Source organism: Malus sylvestris, chromosome 17, assembly GCF_916048215.2.
Source record: "Malus sylvestris chromosome 17, drMalSylv7.2, whole genome shotgun sequence".
NCBI classification, from domain to species: domain Eukaryota; kingdom Viridiplantae; phylum Streptophyta; class Magnoliopsida; order Rosales; family Rosaceae; genus Malus; species Malus sylvestris.
Window position 1 is genome coordinate 12,486,144 of NC_062276.1, and position 22,144 is coordinate 12,508,287.

At 35.5% G+C, this 22,144-nt stretch overlaps 2 protein-coding genes across 2 annotated transcripts; both read left to right on the forward strand.

Annotated features, from left to right (window-relative positions):
- The first annotated feature begins 9,313 nt into the window (after window positions 1–9,313).
- On the forward strand, window positions 9,314–14,627 carry LOC126611192 (mitogen-activated protein kinase 20-like). The gene is made up of 10 exons (XM_050279384.1): window positions 9,314–9,891; window positions 11,014–11,422; window positions 11,661–11,788; window positions 11,919–11,978; window positions 12,280–12,429; window positions 12,519–12,674; window positions 12,847–13,058; window positions 13,162–13,263; window positions 13,640–13,806; window positions 13,898–14,627. The coding sequence occupies exons 1-10, from the start codon at window positions 9,868–9,870 to the stop codon at window positions 14,344–14,346; spliced, it is 1,857 nt and encodes a 618-aa protein (XP_050135341.1). The 5' UTR covers window positions 9,314–9,867; the 3' UTR covers window positions 14,347–14,627.
- A 2,679-nt stretch (window positions 14,628–17,306) lies between these two features.
- On the forward strand, window positions 17,307–18,239 carry LOC126611193 (transcription factor PAR2-like). Its single transcript, XM_050279385.1, has one exon. It carries the CDS (start codon window positions 17,667–17,669, stop codon window positions 18,099–18,101), a length of 435 nt encoding a protein of 144 aa, XP_050135342.1. The 5' UTR covers window positions 17,307–17,666; the 3' UTR covers window positions 18,102–18,239.
- Window positions 18,240–22,144: the final 3,905 nt, after the last annotated feature.

Sequence of the window (22,144 nt, forward strand, 5' to 3'; positions counted from 1 at the left end):
AATTGGATATCTATATCCCAACTTCCCCAACTATGGATGTGAAAGTAATTACAACAAGTGAAAACGAAAGTGCGAGTGTGGAACTCCAAGGAGCCACATATTAAGTGCTTTTGGCCTTTCGGGTGCTTGAGCTGCGACCACGTTGGCATCAAGCATTTTTTTATTGAGTGGTGCTTTTCGCACCTCTATTTTTTTTTTATCTAATTTTCATTATTTGATTATCTTTCATTTATTTGATATGACCACAAATAATTCAAAAAAATGTGTCGGTAAAAAAAATTGTGTGGAAAACACCACACTGCCCATTTGATTGAGTGGATAAGGAGAGTACTATTAATGCATTTATTTTTATCTTTCACAAACTTTTATTGATTTTTTGTTATTAATTTTTTTTAATTCGTTCGATTCGACGATCAAAAATAAAAATGATGTGTAAAATATAAAAATTAGTATATGAATAGCGTTATACTTTGATTAAGTGGAATGTTAAGCAGACATTCTCAAAAGTGAAATTCTCTATAAACTTGCTATCATCTCATGTTTTTAATACAATATTTTATAGTATTAACGAATAAATTAACGTTAAAATATGAGATAATAAAAACCCTATATCCCTCACTTTAAGGGATAAGCAGTCAATTATGCATAATGCAATTTGCATACCGACACCTGTCGGATCCTACCATCACACAACGACGGTCACAGCTTGCTGAAGGAAAGTTCACGTGGCCACGTGGGGCACTTGGAGGACATCGACACGACAGGATACACTTGCGATGGAGGTTACGGATATCCTTTTCATTTCTTTTCCTTCTTCCCCCAACGATTAGTATTACACACAAATATACAAATACGTACGTCCCCGTATGGTATTTTTATACGAACGAGTGTTTTGATGGTACGTATTTGGTGCACGTCCGGTTTGACATTTTTTGGTACTACGGATCCGTGCAACACGATTACTCAGATTAGGGTTCGGTTTGCAGGAGTGCGTGTTGGATTTCTATTGGTGGATGTTTGGTTTGGTATTGGATTTGCTTTGCTTTGCCTGCATTGCATATTTGATATTTGCAGCATATGGGTAGGCTGGCATGTCCACTTCGTCCATTAAACGCGATTCATAATTTATGTGGTAACCAAATTTATATGCCACAAATTGGAAATTTGAAATGCATGCTATATTTCTATGCACCATTTGTATCTTTTTAAAGAGAGGTTCAACATCTCTCTCAAACAATCAATTCTTTTTTTGAACCACACGTTTGTTTTGAGTACATTTGTATATTTTCACACTTTGCAGAAGATGAGGAGTTCAGCTAAGCTATACAATGATTAACCTAATTTGGTTTTGAATTCACCGTCCACAAGATTCAAACCTATGACTTCTCATTTTCAAGTGAAGATGAATACTACCAAATCGCAGTACTGAGTTGCTTGAACCAGATGTTTGTTAAACGTATTATTAATATTGTTTCGATAAATTGCTAAATAAGATTATTAGACAACATGTCAATATATAGTAAAACTAACATGTTATGAAAACATTATCGAGATTATTAATACAAATATTGACATAATCAATCATTTAAGGAAGAGAATTTCTACCTAAAAAATGATTGGTAAAGTTGAAGGGATAAGGGGAGAAATGGCTCCGTGGTGGGTACTGCACTCGGTTTGCCCTTGGAGATGATGCCAATTGAGTCACCTTCTTTTTGGAAAGGGATTCTCTCTTGATCCATTCCACCAATTTCTCCTCATCAAATAATTCGGGTTCTTAAAATTTGATCAAACGGCTAAAGTTATTATAACTATTAAAGTTGACCTATGTTTGTAGCCTTTTGATTAAATTTCAAGAACCCAGATTAGTTGATAAAGAGGACTTGGTGAAAGGGATATGGAGAGGATCCCTTTCCCTTCTTTTTATCCTAATCATATATATTTAGCTTGTGGACAATTGAAAAATAGAAAGAGAAAAGGCACTTTTGCTTTGTTATAAAATGATTTATGCTATTTGAGTGCTCGTTTGGAAATGCTTTAAAATTGTGAAAACATTTTTAGTCAAAATGCTTTTGGAATTAATATTTAGTAAAATGTCAAGTAAATCTTAAAAAAAACGCTCTGTTGATTTATATAAGAAACACATAACTGATGCTTCTTGCATGAAGCATTCTAAATATTTTAAGAACTCAAATTTTTTGTTTTCAAAGTATTTTCAGTTATTTTAAAAGCAATTACAAATAAATTCTAATCCAAAAGGACCATTGGGATTCAAGAGTTGGATGGATAAGGATATTATATCACCTTAAATTCTTCATCTCTCGTGACTCGTAAGTAAGATTAATTGGGATCTTCCCAGTGGCTACTAGCTTTTAAAAAAATTAAGCATGTGATTAGCCCATATGAATATTTTATTTCTATATTCACTGGGAAGATCTCGCAGATTCACTACAGATGAATATTTTATTTCTATATTTTTGCATGTGGAGATGTTTGTAGATGAACGGCTGATGTCGTCGAGTAGCATAACTTTCTTCTCACATACGGTGGAAGAGTTGACGAATGTAAAAGTATGTAAACATGATAGAACCTTTTGCTTTGAGCAAAAGAAATTTCATTAAAATAGTAAAAGTAGCATGAAAACATGGTAGAACCTTTTTCTTTGAGCAAAAGATATTTTATTAAAATAGTAAAACATGTACGTAAAACAAACATGTTAATTGTATTTTTAAAATAACTCAAGAGACTATACATGTCAAAAGAACATCATAATTCTACAGTTACAAACACATCAAAAATACAATACGATTCTTCAATCATAGAGGATCCTTAGCCTAAAAACTAAACCCGAGGCACGAGGACTAGAACACTGCAAGCCTAAGAATTAACATAGAGGCTCCACGAGAAAAAAAACCGTACCAATTTCTGATAAGTTTGCAATCGTTGGCAAAGAAGCCATGCTATGAATATCATCTAACAAACGTCGACTTTTCTTCTCATAGTCCTTTCTCGAGTGTCCAAACCACAAATACCATCACCTCAGATCTAAAAAGCTATCGCCGTTCTAAAATTTGAGATTGAACAAACCATGACCAAGACCACAATCACAAAATTTATCATTGACAAAGCGAGAAAGCGACCACAACCATGACTGAAGACTCTTATAATAGAGCAAGAGAACAACTACAACTAGAAACAAAGAGAAGAAAAAAAAGAAGATCAAGATGGATTCGCATCGACTCCAACACCAAAGACAAGGGTCAGCGGTTAGGGCTTTTTATCTAGTTGTGGGGAAAGAAATACTACTTGAACATGGCAGACCTAAATACATTATATTGGGTGATCTCATCATAACTAATTACATCAGAATTTTTTTTTTTGATAAAATCTTACTCATGGAACTAACAAATAGTTAAGTTGCACCGTTATTTAACATTTGCTTCGTGCATCTTTTCCAACCTTTGATTTTGCTGTGAATGAGACAAACTATTATCTGTATAGGTTTGAACGGTTTATTTTTATGTTGAAAGATGAGTGATATTTTAGTTGGACAAGTAAAAGAAAGATTTGGAAAGGAGGAAAGCATGCAAACCCTAGATGGCTAGCTCTCACCTCACATGCGTGTCCCGCTCGACATCTGGTCGGCAAGATTGGGCCATCGACGTCCTCTTTTCGTGCATGATTGTGAAAGGAATTAGTAAAATCTAAATCTTAATATCCTTTAACTTTAAGGGCAAATCATCTTTTTTTAAATCCGTAGCCTGTGGAGTTTTCACGGCAAGCGATTGGAGAAAGGGATATCTACATATATATACACATACATATAATATATATATATATATATATTAGTCATATTATATATTTGTATTCTAATGCTATTTTGTGCTACATATATCATAATATATGTTTGTCTTTTGCTATGAACCACAGGGTAGTATATAATTGAATGTGATAGGGATAACGAAACACCCATGAAAAGAAAGCAAAATATAGGGAAATTTTACTTGGACCCAATAAACCTATTTCTACACCCATTAAATTTTTGTTTAATTTTATATTTCAATTATGCCCTAAAGAAAATATGGGTGTAGAAAGAAAGTATCAACTGGGGAATATAGGTGGGTCGAAATGGCCCTGAGAACCACAATTAGTGGCTGGGTGGGTTGCCAGAATTCAGAAAAGGGATTGCCGGAGGGTGGAGAAGAACAACAAAAAGGGATTGCCGGAGGTCTGCATATATATAAGTCATAACCAAATCGAACTTGTATTATTGCAGACTTGTAGTAATGCAACTGTATTATTGCAGTAATCAAGACATCCATGAAATTGTATTCTTGCAGTACTGTAATGCGGTGCTCATTGACACAGAGAGGGAAAGACTTACATACATACTTAGAGACTCAAAGAACATGAAATTGGTGAGGATTGAACAAATTGCAGTACGTAGAGCCTCAGATCAGATGCGAGGTGATGATGAATCGGTGTTGCATATGCTAAGATTAGCAATTGGGTTAACTTTTGTTCTGCAATTGTTGATGCAGATGCTAAGAAGGGTTTGGAGGACAAAGTAATTGGAGTCATACCTTTACAAATCAAGAGAATGCAATAACAAACAACTTTGAATTGGTGATGGTGAATTGTATTATTTGTTGGGTTTTTATAATTAGTTCATTAAGGTTTAAGGAGATAATAGTCATACCAAAATCCAGTCCCATGGAATTGGGCATGAAGAATTGAAAAACGACGAGATAAAGAGCAGATCGGTGGTGACAATTTCTGGAATGATGTCCAGAATCAAGTCTGGTTGTTGCCAGGGTAGGTGGTTGGGTGGGTTTACGTGTTTGTGTAATTTTTTTCAAGTATGTAAATTTTGTATTTGAGGATAAAATGGTAAGTTTGTGGAACAAAATTTCTAAGTTGGGTGTGGAAAGAAGATTAATGGGTTTAAATAAAAATTCCCCAAAATATATTAGTCATATCATATATTTTTGTGTGCAAGCTTTTCTTTGAAATACTGAGTTTTAGAGCAAATTATTGTCCTCTTCTTCTACAATTTTAATGCATCGTCATGTAACAAGCATGCACACTTGAAGTTTCAAGCCAGTATATATGTACCTTGAAATAATGCAATATATATACACTTAAAGCCTAGTGTATAGATTTGTTGGTAAAATGTCTTATCATTCGACAATAGATATACGATCAAGTTTGATTTTCTTGAAACACAAATAAAGTCAAAGGCCTTAAAGAGAGCGGTGTATAGAAAATCTTAATTTCAGCTTTTATAAATGGGATTATGTTGTTCAATTTTTTTAATGTTCTTTCTTTGCTCTCCTTTTTAGCTGTTTCTAATGTTTTCATAACTGAAAAACAAATGTAGGAAGAAAATCATTCTCTCTGGTTTAATTTGTCAGCTTGTCGATGGGAACACAATCTTTTTATTAAGTCAATGTACCCATTATATATTCATACGAATTTTTTATTTATATAAATAAAAGCATGCAATATCAACGCATCAAGAAAATATAAAAAACACAATAAACTTGAGGTTTGGCACATTTTCTTGCCTAATTTCCTCAATCCAACACGAAAAGTCAATTGAGGTTGGATAAAACGTCCATGTTGGAAGGTGTGATGCTTCCTTTCAAGTTTCTAATTCAGTACAGAAAACATAAACAATTCGGTACCAAACGGATCAAAATATATCTCAGGTTTTTGTCTTCTATATATACGTGTATAGTATTATTTTTGAATTCTTATTAAAAATAGTTACATGCATATATATGTATGTATGTATATATGTAAAATGAAGGTACCAAATACATGAATGTAAATCCGAATTGAAACAAGTAAACATGATTACATAGCAAAAGAGCAGTACGCTACGTACTTATGAGCATGATCAACTCTTTTTTGTTTAAGATAAAAAAACAATTCCATTGATTAAGAACATTAGAGATAAAGAATACCATTTTACGCTTACAAACGCAACCGAAATCCAATACAAAAACTCCAACCATATAACAAAAGCGAGAAGATAACGCTCAAAATGTAACATCCCTATATAAATGCCTGAGTCTAGACAGAAAATAACATGTTGAATATGTTGTGATGTTGGCTTATATATGTCTATCAACCATATTTAATATAATATAAGACGTTGTCACTTAGTGATATTTCTTTTTATGTTACAACTTAGTAATATTTCTTTTTACTTCTAAATAAAATGTCTTATATTCAATTTTTATCAAAGATAATTTCAAACCAAATTATTTGGCGAGCCCATTGTGAATTTGTGAAGTTTACCACTCAAGCACATAGAACTAGATTTTATGTGACTTTACTAATTGATGCAGACTATTTATATAGTTCATTAATTAGACAGATTCCTAAATAAAGATTGAAAATTACTCGTCCTTTAAAGCATTGTCTCGATTAAAATGTGTGGTGCATGGGATATATTTAATTGGGATTTTGAATGGTTTTAATAAATTTATATATTCATGATTTTTAATGGAGTTTAATTGATTTCTAAGAATCCTACTAAAATTTTGAGTAAATTTTCTTAAATTCTTAGGGGGAGAGGTAAGATTTGAGAATGCTTAAAATTCACTGCCGAATCTCTCTAATTCTTTCGAATTCCCCAACTTTTACAAGTCTTTTAAAACTAATTTCTATTTTTTTTTGTTGAAAAAACTTATTCTAATTGAATATACCTAAAATGTTATAAAGTCTTTTAGAATCCTGATTGAATATACCTAGATTTTAAGAGAATTACTTGAAAACCTAATTCAATACCGCTTGAATTTGTAAAAGGAATTAAAATCTCTCAAAATCCCAATTGCATACAGCCCCTTTTAATTTGTTATGAGGTATGATTATTATTTTTTTAGTACAATGATATATTACACTAAGGGGAGGGGAGAGTTCGACTAAACCACACAATGGACAACCTAATTTGGTATCAAATTCGTCATCCATGAGATTTGAACTTAAGACATTTCACTTACAAGTGAAGATGAATATAGTACTGAGTGACATGAGATTCGAACTGAATCCCTATAACAAGCTCATTAATTTTATACAATGACATTATTTATCCTTCTAGACACTGCTTTTACACTATTTTTCATACTCACAATACTTTTAAAAATACAGTTTATCAAACGCTAAATTGCTTTATTTTGCAGCTAATAATTCTTAAATCACAACATAAACAATTTACTAAAAATGCACAACAATCCCAAACTGGCACTAAGTGGTTGGCTAATTTTGTTGATAAGAGAACAATAAATTAGCTAAAAGTTTTGTATGTACTGTTTTATGGATTATATTGAGTGGTTTTGGGGCTCTTTAATTTAACTTAGACAACTTTTATTCTTGATAATCACGTTCAACTTAAAAAAAAAGTAACATTTACGTTTGGTACTTTGTTTTATTTCATAAAAATACAAAAAAAAATCGATAATGTTGTTTCACGTAGATTCTTAAGAAAGAAAAAGAGAAAAAAAGCTAACATGCTTGAAAAAATTATTCAACAAATACAATTTGATAGCTTTCATTTTCAACATATGTTTTGGAAAACTAATTTGGTAGCAGATGCTGGACAAGTTGGGGACAAAATATACAAAATCGTTGTATTTGAAATTCCATTCTCCCTTATGTGGTGGCTTGAAATTGTTGTTTGGCTGTAGTGTTGTAGGAATCCCAAGGGCACTGAAGTATATATCAAATTTTCTTCATCAAAAAATAAAATATTTATCAAATAATCATTAATGTTTGAAATCCAATTATCTTATTTGATTATTGTTATCATCATGATAATCTATACTACCTTATTAATTAAATTCTTTGTCGACATAAAAGAAACGGTATTATACCTTCTCATGCATAATTTTAAAAATATATCAATTAAAAAGTTATGGGCATTGAAGTAATTTGGCACAAAACCAATTTTGCTTTTTCTTAAAAACAAAATTTAAAAGATAAAGAATAAAAGTAAAATTTATCCTATTTCCATGTTTCCTCTGTTCCTTTTTTTTTTCTTTTCATATTCTCACAAGCTTCTTTCTCTTTCATATGCATATTTTTTTTTAAATCTTTTGTATTTAAACCGAGCCTTTATGAGATTAGTGGTATTCATCTTTATTTGTAAGTAGCGGAATGTCTTAGGTTCGATTCTCGCTAAAAACAAATTCAAACCACATTATTGTTAACCTATTGTGAAACTTCCTTATTATAGATAATATAGTTTTTTCAAAAAAAAAAAAAAACAAACCACCACTTATCCTTGTGGCGCCTTTTTACCTCCCACCTTGTCCCACCAACTAAAAATTTTAAGTGCACCAAAAACACGATTCAGTATATTAAGTATAATATTTTAAGAATATTGAATCACTTTTATTACGACATATGGTATATCAGACGTGTTCCCGTCACTAAAAATTTTCTCCCTCACCAACCTACCTTTAACCACTCAAAATCCACCACGTGTCTAGCAACCCTCACGACCTAACTCTGTGATTTGCGAATCAGCAAGAAAAGCAAATGCAAATTGGGTGATATAGAAACCCTGTACGGAATCTGCTAATCTGCCAACTCACTCACGCGTCGCGAGAGACATTTTCAAGTACTAGATATTCAAGCAATATATTACATGTTATAAGCAGAGAAAATAATGTATTTTTCGAGTTGTTTCGGTTATTTTATAGCATGTGAAGTACCGTGCTTAGACCTAGTTTGGGAGTGAGGTGCTTAAAAAAAAAGCACCCATGAAAAAAAGCTGTGAGATTTTTAGGTGTTTGGTAAACTGCAAAAAAATGGCTTATTTTGGAAGCTGCTGTGAGAATAAGCTGAAATCAAAGGAAAAAGCTGAAGCTGCTATTTGTAGCTTTGGAAAACTGGCTTTTTTTCAAAGCACACGGAGCTACAGTGCTTCTTTAATGAAAAGATCCACTATTAGACTGCTTTTTTTCCCAAAAGCACTTTTACAAAAAAGTTTACCAAACACTCTGCTGATTTATTTCACAGCCGCTTATTCTCACAGAACAGCCGCTTATTCTCACAGCAGTTTTTTTTCAAAGCACAACAATACCAAACCAGCCCTTAAATACCTAATATTTGAAAATTTCTCCATACTCACTCTCAAAACTAGGATTATTCGGAACAAACCCTACATTTCCTCTCAATTGCATATCCACCGCCTTTCTGTATATCTCCATCATTTACATATTTTATTTCCGTATCCATACGTTTCTGCATACGATCACGATAGCATACCACGCCATCAACTTGCCTTGCCCACCCCCCCTCCCCCCCTAGATTTATTCCTCACATCTCTCTCCCTCTCTCTTCTCTGTGAGTCCTCTCACCCCTTTTGTCGGTGTTAACAGATCTTGCATAATACGAGCTCTGTGGCTATCCAACTGTCGCTTTTTCTTCATCTTTCTTCCCATTCTCCTTCGAAACCAAGTTAAATTGCATAAGGGTACAATTTATTTTGTGGGTTTTGCTTCAGGATTGGAAAATGTTAAAGCTTTATGTGTTGGGTGCTTTATGGTGGTAGTTGGTGGGCTGCCTTATTGGTATTGCTCAGTGAGTGAGGTTTTGGGAGGATTGCAATCGGAATTGGAGGAGTGCATGAAGGATTTGGTCTTGTGGGTTCTATGCTGGGTGAAGTTGGGATTGACAGTAAGGTGGGATTGTGGGCTTGTCATAAGGAGCAGGGGGAGGTGGGGCAAATGTGGCTGAGTCCTTGTGGGATTTGAGGACCTGGGTTCTTTCTATATTTGCTTGATCTCAGCTGGCTAACAGCTTTTCGGCTCAGTTTTTCGAGTTTTCGAGATTTCGAGTTCTGGGTTTGACACAGAAATGCAGCAGGATCACTCCAAGAAGGTGACTTTCAATTGGTTTCTGTTACTTAATCTCTTAATTGTTCCAGTTCTTTGATTTGTTGAAGTAATTATGTATCAATAACTGCAATCTTGTTTTATTTATTGAAACTTGATTTGATTCATGTTTGTAAAATTTGGTGCAGTCAAATTGTATTATTCTTTGGTTTGTCCTGAAAGTTGAGATCTTTGTGCAAATTGAGATTTGAATTGGAGTTTTTTGGTCTGCTGATTGAGTGGGACATATGTATGTTAAGCTAAAAATGTAACGTACTTACTGGTTTTTTGATCTTACTTATCTACAAGTAGCAGCTGTTTGATTCAATTTTTGTTTTATGTAAACAGTCATGGACTCATAATGGATAACGGCATAAGTTAATGCGTTCCTTTGAAAGATTACGTTTTCATTCTTATTCTGGTGCTTATGCTTCTCTTTTGAGATCATTATATGCCAATTTCATGGCTCTCTGTCCCTCTATTTCTTGACTAGATTCCTCTCTAATAAAATGATATTTCTCTCCGCGGGGCCTTTTATATATCTCGTTTTTGTGCATCAGTTTTTATTTCTGTCAATTTTCTTTGCCTGGCCCTTTACTGCTAAAACTGCCGGAATGGTTGTAAAAATTTGAGGTATTTGTTGTGCTCTTTTTTGTTTTCTGTTTTATTTTTTTTATTTTTTTGTTCTTTTTTAAATTTTCTTGAAGTTGACATTTAGGACTTTTAGATATTGTCCTTATATGATTAAACCACAGGGGATTTAGTACGATCTTATAACTCTATCATCATGGTTAGTGTGAATTATCATATAATCTGGAAGTTGGAACATATTAGAAATATTGTAGTGATTGCATCGTATCTTATGATATTTTTAAAACTGTATTATTAAGAGCGACGACGTATGATAATATATATATATATATATATATGTATATGTATATGTATGTATGTCAATGTGTGCTATTCTTGTAACTTTGTTTGTCAGTCTGATATCTTTGTGCTCAGACTTGTTGTATAGTTATACAAAAAACTCCTATGCTCATTTTCGTTTAGAATTATATGGTACTCTTTGATCATATGACTTATTTTTTTTGTACTGTATTCTGATTGAATGGAGTCAATGCAACAGAATCAAACAGAGATGGACTTCTTCTCGGATTACGGTGATGCCAATCGGTACAAAATTCAGGAAGTTATCGGGAAGGGAAGCTATGGTGTTGTTTGCTCAGCAATAGACACACATACGGGAGAAAAAGTGGCAATAAAAAAAATACATGACATTTTTGAGCATATATCTGATGCCGCTCGTATTCTTCGTGAGATAAAGCTTCTCAGACTTCTACGACATCCCGACATTGTTGAAATTAAGCACATTATGCTACCACCTTCTCGAAGAGACTTTAAAGACATCTATGTTGTTTTTGAGCTCATGGAATCAGATCTTCATCAAGTTATCAAAGCTAATGATGATCTGACACGAGAACACTATCAGTTCTTTCTTTACCAGCTGCTTCGTGCATTGAAGTATATTCACACCGGTACTTCTCACTCTTCTTTGTGTGTATCTGCACATATGTTCTTGAGTTCCGTGGTGTTTCTAGTTGATTGGTCTGTTCTGCATTTTGTTTTGTTAGTGTACTCTTATGATCGGGATTCTCTATTTTTGTTCTCTCTCCTTCCCCTCCTCCGTGTCTTTCATTTTTCTGGTTGGGGAGTGGGGTTGGTGGAGGATTCTGGGATATTTTGGACATATCTGATAATCTAATTTGACTGCAGCAAATGTCTACCATCGAGATTTGAAACCGAAGAACATATTGGCAAATGCAAATTGTAAGCTTAAAATTTGCGATTTTGGGCTAGCAAGAGTTGCTTTCAATGATACGCCTACGACAATATTTTGGACAGTACGTAATTTTGTGATTTTATGTATTTTATCAGTGCTAGAGTGATTTTCAGAGCATGTGACAACGTTTCCAACATTATGTTTTAAATATAGCACTAATACATTTTCATAATTTTTGGGGACAACTGCAGGATTATGTTGCAACTAGATGGTATAGAGCTCCAGAGCTCTGTGGATCCTTTTTCTCTAAGGTAGACCTTCTCAAAGATTCTCTTGTACAATTTTATTCCATTACAGTTTAAGTAGGCACGAGTTTACAAGTCTGTTGATCTGGGTTTAGTAACTCAGCCCAGCTTCCATACTGTCATTTGGCTAAGGTAGTGCATCCAAATGCAACACATAACAGCTGCATTCTTACGATCATTACTTTGAACTTAGGGGAATTGTGGCATGCCTGTTGTTTGTGTAAATCACTTTCTAATAAGATCCTAGTTCATGAGCAAGTACTCTATTTTTTTCTTCCTATTAATTTGTGAAAGCATGTGAATGCAGTATACCCCTGCGATTGATGTATGGAGTATAGGCTGCATCTTTGCTGAGGTATTGACAGGGAAGCCACTTTTTCCTGGAAAGAATGTTGTTCACCAGCTGGATTTGATGACTGATCTTCTTGGGACACCATCACTAGATACCATATCCCGGGTAACCCGTCTTTTTCTGATACAATGCTTTCTTTTTCTCTTTAATTTATGCTTGTGCCTAAGCTTGATAAGTACTTCTTTTAAATGCAGGTTCGAAATGAAAAGGCAAGGAGATACTTAACCAGTATGAGGAAAAAACAACCTGTGTGCTTCGCACAAAAATTTCCAAATGCTGATCCTTTAGCACTACGACTTCTGGAAAGATTGCTTGCCTTTGATCCCAAGGACCGTCCAACTGCCCAAGAGGTTTGTCATAACATACTAGACTATCTGCTTTCTTTGTATTTCTTTTCACACGTGCCAGTGCATATATCCAGCCATTTTCTAGAATTAGAAAACATGTGAAAAATCTAGCTAGTGCATATACCCAGCCAATTTATAGTGAATGTGCTGAACTCCGCATTTTATTTTTCACCAGGCACTCGCTGATCCTTATTTTAAGGGACTGTCAAGAGTTGAGAGGGAACCATCGTGCCAGCCAATTACGAAGATGGAGTTTGAATTTGAAAGGCGAAGGGTCACAAAGGAAGACATACGAGAGTTAATTTTCCGGGAGATATTGGAGTACCATCCTCAATTGCTAAAAGACTACATAAATGGAACTGAGAGAACTAATTTTCTCTATCCAAGGTTCGAGCAGCCATATTTTCTTTTAGTATTCACATTTTGTTGTATAAATTGGTTAAGGTTCTTTATGTTCTTTGCCCTAATGTTTGTCTGTATTTGTACGCAGTGCTGTGGATCAATTTAGAAAGCAGTTTGCACACCTTGAGGAGAATGGGGGTAAAAGTGGTCCAGTTATACCGCTTGAACGAAAGCACGTGTCACTTCCTAGGTAAAATATAATTTACTTTTGTTTAGTTTTTCACATATTCACAAGCTGCTCTCAAAATGATGTGTGCCAACTGTTGATGCATCGTCATCACCTTGATAGGACAAGGTGGGATCTATCGTTAGGCAAGTTAGTCGTTTTCTAAGCGCTAAATGGAATGTCCTGTTACTTGCCCGGCCTCTAATATCAAACAATCCCTTTGGAGGACATCTCCTTGTTAGTTATTGCCAGTGATCACCAAGTAGTCGAGCCTATTGTTCTATCCCTTTTATAGTGCTAGGATATCTTCATCTTATGACTTCCATTCCTGGCAAAGCTGCGCGTATGATTTTTATCCAATTGTCTATGGTTATGATAATTTCGAATGTGTTAAATACAGATCCACAATTGTACATTCAAATACGGTCCCTCCTAAAGAGCAACAAAATTATGCATTTTTGAAAGATCAGAAAAATGCTGAGGAGGCTTACAGGAATTCAAGGGATTCGGAAGCAGTTCATGTAAATATATCAAGAACCATGCAAACACCACAAAGAATTTCTTTGGGTACTCTCGATAACCTTTTAGAATTTGCAGCAATTCCATTCGTTTCTTATTTTTCCACGTAGTTTTAACTGGCTTTTGGGCACTTATCCAGCCAAACCAGGAAGAGTTGTTGGACCTGTTGCACAATGCGATAATGGGAGCATGATGAAAGATGCCTATGACCGGAGGACACTAGTTAGAGGTTCGGTACTTCCCCCTCAGGCTGTCCCTCCTGCTTATTGTTACCGCAAGCCCAGTGCTGGAAATCAAGAAAGATCTGCAGTGGAAGGTGAGAGGGACTTGTCCTCTCAAGCCAAGCAAGCTGCACATTGTGGCATGGCAGCGAAAGTGGCACCAGATGTAGCTATCAGCATAGACTCCAACCCATTTTTTATGACTCGGGTGGGAGTCCCTAAAGTGGAACATCATGATCGAATTGCTATTGACACCCACTACCTGCAGACAAAGGCTCCATATGGTGGGATTGACCCTGCTGCTACCACTGCAGCAGCCCACCGTAAGGTTGGAACTGTTCAGTTTGGCATGTCAAGGATGTATTAGGGAAGAATAATCACGAGACTTGGGTCATGGAAGTGGTGCCTAATGGATTAAGGAGTTCCAGAGTTCATTCGTGGCAGGGAGGCTCCATCGTCAAAGGGATCGAAAAGCACGCCAAGGGAAGGTTGTGAGGAAAGCGGCCAAGCGAGGTGGTGCTTTCCTTAAGAGAGCCAGCTTTCTCTGGTGATGTTTAGATACGAGTACGTTTATCTTTCGTTGAAGAAACTATATGTCAGCAAAGGTTATACAATAAAATTCAGAAATGATACTCTCTTTGCTTTTGACGTGATTGTGTGAGTTAATATGACCAGAAAAAAGCATAACTTGCATGCCAAGCATGGTGTGCTTTGGTTGCAACAATTGCACATGGAAATTTCTTACGGTGGTTTTATATGCCAATTTGGCCAGCATTCCACAAGTCACGATGTATGCAGATGACTGCAGAGAGACTTACATGCGAGTGAAACGCTAACGTAGTGGTATGCTATGCCGTCGTCAGTGGCGGTATCTCAAGCCTATCACGAGATACCTTAACGAGTTACATGTAAGTTCCTCTCCACATAGTGGGAGCCTCTACGGAGTGCGGAGTACTGCTTTGCCGGTTTGATACTCGCAGCTCACTCTCAATGTCGTCTTGTACCAAACAGGACTAGTCCTAATCGGGCGTTTGAGGGACTTAATAAGTGTTTTGACACATTAAATTTATGACAACAAAATGTAAAAGAAAATTAAGATAATAAGTACGAGTCAACCACTTAATTTTGGATGCAAAAGATTTGGTCTCATGACTTGGAACATAATACCGAAGTTCAAACGCGATTCAGTGTCAACGTTCCATCTTGCTCTGGTTGGCCAGTTAAACACTCAAAGCCCAGTATTAATGCCGTCTAGGCCGGCCCACCAAAGGAGAGTTTGGGCCATAACCATTAGGCCTATTACTTGACAGCTTCTTCTTTCTCCCGACTTTTGCGGTGTTGCATGTGCAGGTGCAGGTGCAGCTGCGCCATATGGATTATGGCCCCCTTTGCTCGAATGTTTTGTCCCCATGAGCACCATCACATGGACCCAGCCTACCCTCGTCTTCTTCCCTCCTTCCCTCCCTCCCTCCCCCACATCCACATGCATTCTCCTCCACTTCCGGATTAATCGCTGATGGTGACTTTATGTGTAATTCCTGTTGAATATGGTTGTAACCCTTGAACATGTGTAACTCTTGTTCCACGGTTGCACCTTCTTGTACATTCATCGCATCCATCACTTCAGTGACTCGTCTTTTCATTTCTAAACTAATGAATCTGGTTGTTATTTCTAAATTCATCTCCCTCGACAAATGAGTGTATCTTTCCATACAAAAGCTCTATCAAATAGATTGTTATTTCTTCATACATCATTAATTGTTGCACAACCGAGAACGAGAAAAACTTATCTATAACCGTTTCTTAAAAACAATTTTCTCACTTGTATATAATAAAAACTAGTTTGGATAAATTTTTCTCCTGAGTAACGATTGAGTTCGTACTTCGCCTATAGACCTCACCCAACCTGGTCCTGCACAAGTTTGTACTTGACTCGAGTACGGATCGCAAAAAAGAAAACAATACTGATAGTATTTATGATGCAATAAGTAAATAAAATTAAAAACAAAATCCGATTTGATTTTGATTGTGATTTGCGATCCGAGATATGTTATTAAATTATTTATTTTTTGGGTCGAATAATAAAGTATAGTATGATCACAAGAGGATGTGGTGTGTGAATGTGACAGCAACAAAAGAGGATGTAGGATTTGGGTGGCTCTGATCACACGTAGCCCATATGCCCAACAACACCGAATCTCTCTCTACCAATCCCAATGAACCAACTACCCGCTGTTTCCTCCTTGGAAACACCACCACTCCTTCGCCATAAACACCTCATTCACTCACTCCTCACCATCTTCAACCCAAGAAAAGGTCAGTTATGGATAACGGTAATGCTGGAAAGAATAAAATTTTAAATTAATTTTTATAAATTAATGGTCGTGAATGATTGAATTATTAAAGTATTTTTAATTCAGATGTTAAACGATAAATGTAAGATGTTAATTTGATAGTTGATGTTGTAGTGTCATATTCTTCTTCTTCCAACCCATCTGTTTTGTTGTTATAAATGATATTAGTATTTGCCTACACATTTTTTTTTAAAAGTGAGAAGGATAGAGGGAGAGATAACGTGGGGTGAGTAAGAGGTTTTTGTTTTTGTTTTTGGTTTTTTTTTAAATAATATTAAAGGTATTTTAACATTATCTTTATGTGAGGTTTCAATAAAAAAAAACAGTAAAATTTGAACATTTGAAATTACATTATTACCATTATTTTTTTTGTGTGATAAAAAATTAAGTAATATTTTCACTATCTTTTGATTCATAAAGATAATTTCATTACTATAATTTTCAGAAAAAAAAGATAAATTAAAATGATTTTTCATGATTTATAATTTTTTCGGAGAGGTTCTGTGTTCGGGTGGGGCGGCACTGAGGCACATGGGCGGTGTTAGGTTCGAGAAAATCATGTGATCACATGTGCTCTCTCTTTCCCTTTGTTTTCTACCGTGGGACCCTCCACTTTCCCCTATACCCTATGCTACTGTGAGGCCACCCGCACCCGATTCCTTGGAGTTTTTTTTGGACTATCCAAATCCACCCCCTGGTGGTTTGGGTCTCTTTACCATTTGTTTTTATTTATTTCTTATTGTTTAATACCGAATTAGTGGCCACTTAGTACACGGTTTAAATGTATTTTTTTTCATTGGTAAGTCGATTCTCTCTTAAGAAAAATTTAAACCATATTATAATTTATGACTGACTAAATATAAGAGTTCACCTCTCAACCCCTTAGTGTGGAGAAAAGAGTTAAATTTTGACTCTAGTACCATGAAGTTATACAAGATTATCAACCACCTAACGTAATTTTCATATCAGCATTACAAAAAATTGTACAAAACATAAAGTAACAAAGAGTTCACAAAGAATTATACTTTTGAGAATCTCCTCAGCATTTCAGATTTACATAGCATTTGTCTTGATAACTTAATAACCAAGCCAGCGCGCTCGACTAGACTCGTGAAGAGTAAGGGCACTAGACTCCATATCCAGAAACAAGCTAGCTAGGGCTTGGGAAGCCAAAAACTTTGTGGGCCTAAAGCTTCGTTGGCATTGACATTACTAGCAGCTCAACAATAATTTAACGGCAATTCCTCCTTCACTTTACAAAGTCATAAGTTACACACACCTCTCTCTCTCTCTCTCTCTCTCTGACTCTCCTCTCCACTGTATTTCTTCATCAATGGATGAAGCTCAGACTCAAACCCTAACACAAACCCAGCTACCCAAACCCACATTCAAGAGGAAACACAGAAAAACCCAGCAAAAACCCCGCATGGGTAATGCGGTGCATGAATCTTTACCCAGCATAAACCGGCTGCAGACAGCTGCGGATTCGACTCACAGAAGAAGCAGAAAACAGAGCATGAAGGGTGATATGGTCAACGATGTAAAGATTGCATGTCAAGAGGAGGAGGACGGTGAGAAGGAGGAGGTGGAGAGGAAGATTGAGGCGTTGCAGAGGATTGTTCCCGGCGGTGAGTCGCGCGGGGTGGACGAGCTTTTTGAAGAGACTGCTGGGTACATAATGGCGTTGCAGGGTCAGCTCAAAGCCATGAAAGCACTTGCCAGCTTGGTTGAAGGTTTGGAGAAGGAGAGGAGGAAGTTTGGAGGTTGAATTGATTAATTAGTTCTTAATTAATTAAATTATGGGATCTCTTGCTGATTGGGAGTTTGAAAAGTTCTTAATCAGGTTCCATGACAGATGAATGAAATCCTTTTTTTCTATAAATTTTCGATTTTATTTGTTGGGTTACTTGGCTAGCTTTTTTTTTCCTACTTTTTCCACCTTTCTTTCTTCTTTATAATGGTAATTTTTTAATATTTTTGTAATGAACAAATGGATAGGAAAAGATCAAGGTTCTCTAGTACTAAAGATATATATATATATATATATATATATATATATATATATATATAAAAGCCCTTTTGCTACACCGGAGCAATCAAGCATTAACCAGTTAGTTATTTTATAACTGGATCATAATTTGCAGGAATTTCATGAGTGCTGCAAATGCAGAAATATGAGTGTATTTGGAAGGGCAAGGAGATTGTGATGATACACTTTTGCAGGCATTATATATATAAAATGCTTGATCTCTTTTGTTTATTTGTTTTGTTTGTTTACTGAGGAAACTAGTGGCAATTAGTGTCCTAAGTAAAGAAATTAGAAGATGGTTAGCATGTGGTTAGTGAGCTACTCTCAATGACCAAACTTTAATGCTATATATTGATTTTGGCCCCCTCCTGTACATATGAAACATTAATAATAGTGTAGTTTAGGAAAATGAGGTCCAAAGGTAACTTCCAAATGGTGTTTTTGACTTTATTTTGAACTTAATGTTAATCAATTATTGTAACTAGCCTCCTTAAAATATACATCAACTGCAACACACATGCCAATAATTTAAGTTTTGAGGCTTAATTTAAGTAATCTAGGCTATGAGAATTAATCTTTTTCATGTTGTATTACACATGAGTTAGAGTAGAAAGTGAGAGAGTGAATATTTGGCAATAAATACATAACTAATTTTGGTGTAATGTAAATAGCAGCAAAAAGAGTTAAATTAGAGAGCAATGACCGACAAGAGTCAATCAATAATGAGATAGTAAACCTTTTTTGAAAAGAGCCATCAATAAGAGACAATCAATAATGAGATCGTTACCTCAGTCCAAAAGAGCCAAATTATAAAGGAAACGATTGACAAGAGTCAATCAATTATGAGATCGTCAACCTCAGCCTTAAAGAGCAAAATTAGAAGGAGGCGACCAATAAAAATCAATCATTAATAAGATCATTATAAACCTAAACCATAAATGGTATTTCTTGAGGTGACATACAATTGTGTTTATATCTTTTTTTTTTTTCTTCATACCAAGTCACCATGCATAATCTGCGTGCGAGTTCAACTAATTTGATTCATTATTTGGAGCATTGTGTCCCCTTTTACTCGTCAATAATAACATTATAAAGTTGGTGATTTAGATTAGTTTTGAGATTTTTCGGGGGGATAATCATGTTTGTCACCCACGATGTTGAGCCAAAAAATACATACTTGCTGATGTCATCGATTGTGGCTTTGTGCAACCTTTCAAGTTTCAAATGTTAGACTTTGGACTTGACAAATCTAATGTCTTAAGGTTATACTAGTTTAGTCAAAGCACGTAACTGGATTTGCCACTTTTTGGCATTCGATTATTGGCAACTGATGATCAAATCAAACCGGTTTTGTAGGGGCAAGTTCTGCCCATGGTGCCAAAGAACAAATTGCTTTTAATTATAACTTGAAAGCATTTTACCACGTAACCATTGCAAGAATCATTTACGAGTATTTTGAACGCGCTTTTGACGTAGTTTAGAAGTATTGTTTAACAAGTTAAGATAACAGAGTGTTGAAATACAAGTCGAATCTTCTAGACTCATATAAAATAAATTGGACGTGGATGTAACACATCTGCATCTACATATGGTGGCCTAGTTTCCACTTTCATGTTGCGCCAAACAAGCAAAAGCAAGTTGAGACGTTGAGATGCAAAAATTTATGGGTGCTGTAGTTGGAACCCACCATCCAAGTATCCAATTGCAACGGGTGCATGCATACATACATGCAAATTATGGAGCCTTCGTTTCATTTGCTTGCACTCAGAGTGATGAATTAAGAAAGATAAGAAGAAAAACAAAGGAAAAGTGGTAGTGGGGGTGTTGTCTTACAAGATATTAGAAGAAAAAGAAAAGCTAGCTCTGTCTGCAAGTTGCAGGTGGTCCTCTCGTGGAACATTCATGGTATTATTAAACAACGACCTGCATTCGAGAAAGGAACAGCCCGCCCAGACATATATGTTGGACCTTGGACAACCTGTATTGATCTCTGTCTGTACCGCCTGTAAAATTAACCTTGTTTCTTCCATTTATTTTTCTTTAGGGTTACGGCAAACCAAATAAATACTGCAGGCTTTGCCCATACTCTTGTGTTCGTCTTCTGCCCCTCTCCATTTCCATGCTTTGTTTGATTCAAATGTTTTCCAACAAGTACAATATGGAGAAAGATTAAATATACTTCTTTGGACAATGGATGATACAAGATTGGGCTTGGTTTTGGTTGTTTTGTGTTTCAACATAGATTAATTACAATGGGCCTCTTTGAATTGTGAGCCCTATTTAAAGAGTGGTTTCTTTGTGAACCATATTTTTTAGGAATCGGGGATCCTTGCCGGATCCTCTTTGTGAGGATCTCAGAAATTCGTAGATCATGTCCTTTCATTGTAAATCATGCGGTCAGAAATCATTTTAAATATTTTTATTTAAAATTAAACACAAACAGTACTTGACGAAAACTGACCGCACGATATACGATGAACGTACATGATTCACGGATCCTTAGGATCCTCACCAAAAGGATCCGGAGAGGATCCTGTTGGATTTTTAAGCACCCTCAATTAATTTTTTTATATTTTTCTGCACACCCATGTAATTTGTAATATTCTTGAATTATTTATACTTTTGGAATTAAATTTGCGCATTGCCATAAGTAATGGAAATGCTCGAATCAGAACACACAATCGTAATCAAGCCTAGGACGCGGGGGAGGGTGGGTGTGTGCTGGTTAAAGGCTTTCCGATGTTCAAGTCAGTAAGCTATATTAAAATTCAAGAAATAGGCAAGATAATAGGTGTGTAGAGATTGTGTTATCAGAGACAAACATTATCGGGAGATCCATGAGGATATATAGGAAGTAGATATTGTATCTTCTTATGACTGTGATCACTTGAGACACACGTCAATCCTTAGATTGTAAGGACTCCAAGGTTATAGGAAACCTGCTAATTCCATGCTAGATTAGGTTCCCGAATCTTGCGAAACAAGAATGGTTTATCTCAGTGAAGTCGACGGACTCCAAGGTTATAGGAAACCTACTGATTCATGTTGGATTAGGTTCCCAAATCTTGCAGAACAAGAATGGTTTATCTCAATGAAGTCGACAGAATTCGACCAACTAATGGTGGCATTGCTGATCCGTTTAGTTAACTTCACGATGAAAGTTGTTGAGTCCCTGAACTAGATTTCTGAGGTAGGTGTACTCCGATCCGTCGTACTTTGGCCTTGGAAATCATAGTCCCACAATTGTCTCTAACTAGCATTGGAAATGACTTGTTGCCCTTGAAGATGGGTAGCTATCTAGAGACCATGCCTTTCAAAGTAAGTTGGCATACGTACCCTTTTCTGCCTTTCAGACGCTTGGCGTCTTAACTTCGTTTTTTGTGAGCCTTTGGACATCGAAGTGTTCTGTATCCGAGTGTACTACCTTGTAAATCGTTCTTGGACTGTGCTTTAGGTTTTTATTTTTTGGTCTCCTTGAAATGTTTAAAAATCTAATCGAGTTATCTGAAATATAATGTATATTTTTCTCTTTTATCTAAAGCTCCCAAATTTATGCTATCTTTTTTTTTCAAGAAAATAAACTTTACTAAAAAGAGGAGAAGTCATTTTGCAACTTAGTACTACAGTGTCTAGTGATATTTCTCTTCATTTATAAGGGAAATATCTTAGGTTTAATACTCGTCAAAGAAGAATTTAAATTACATTATTATTAGTCAATTGTGAGACTAAGCCTACATCTCATTATAAGTATATGAGTATTGATAATATTGTTTGGTTATACT

Coding starts and splice junctions, on each gene's coding strand:
- LOC126611193 (XM_050279385.1), top strand. CDS start 17,667: ATGGATGAAGCTCAGACTCAAACCCTAACACAAACCCAGCTACCCAAA.
- LOC126611192 (XM_050279384.1), top strand. CDS start 9,868: ATGCAGCAGGATCACTCCAAGAAG. Junction 11,789..11,918: donor CTACGACAATATTTTGGACA/GTACGTAATTTT, acceptor GGACAACTGCAG/GATTATGTTGCAACTAGATG. Junction 12,675..12,846: donor ACCGTCCAACTGCCCAAGAG/GTTTGTCATAAC, acceptor ATTTTTCACCAG/GCACTCGCTGATCCTTATTT.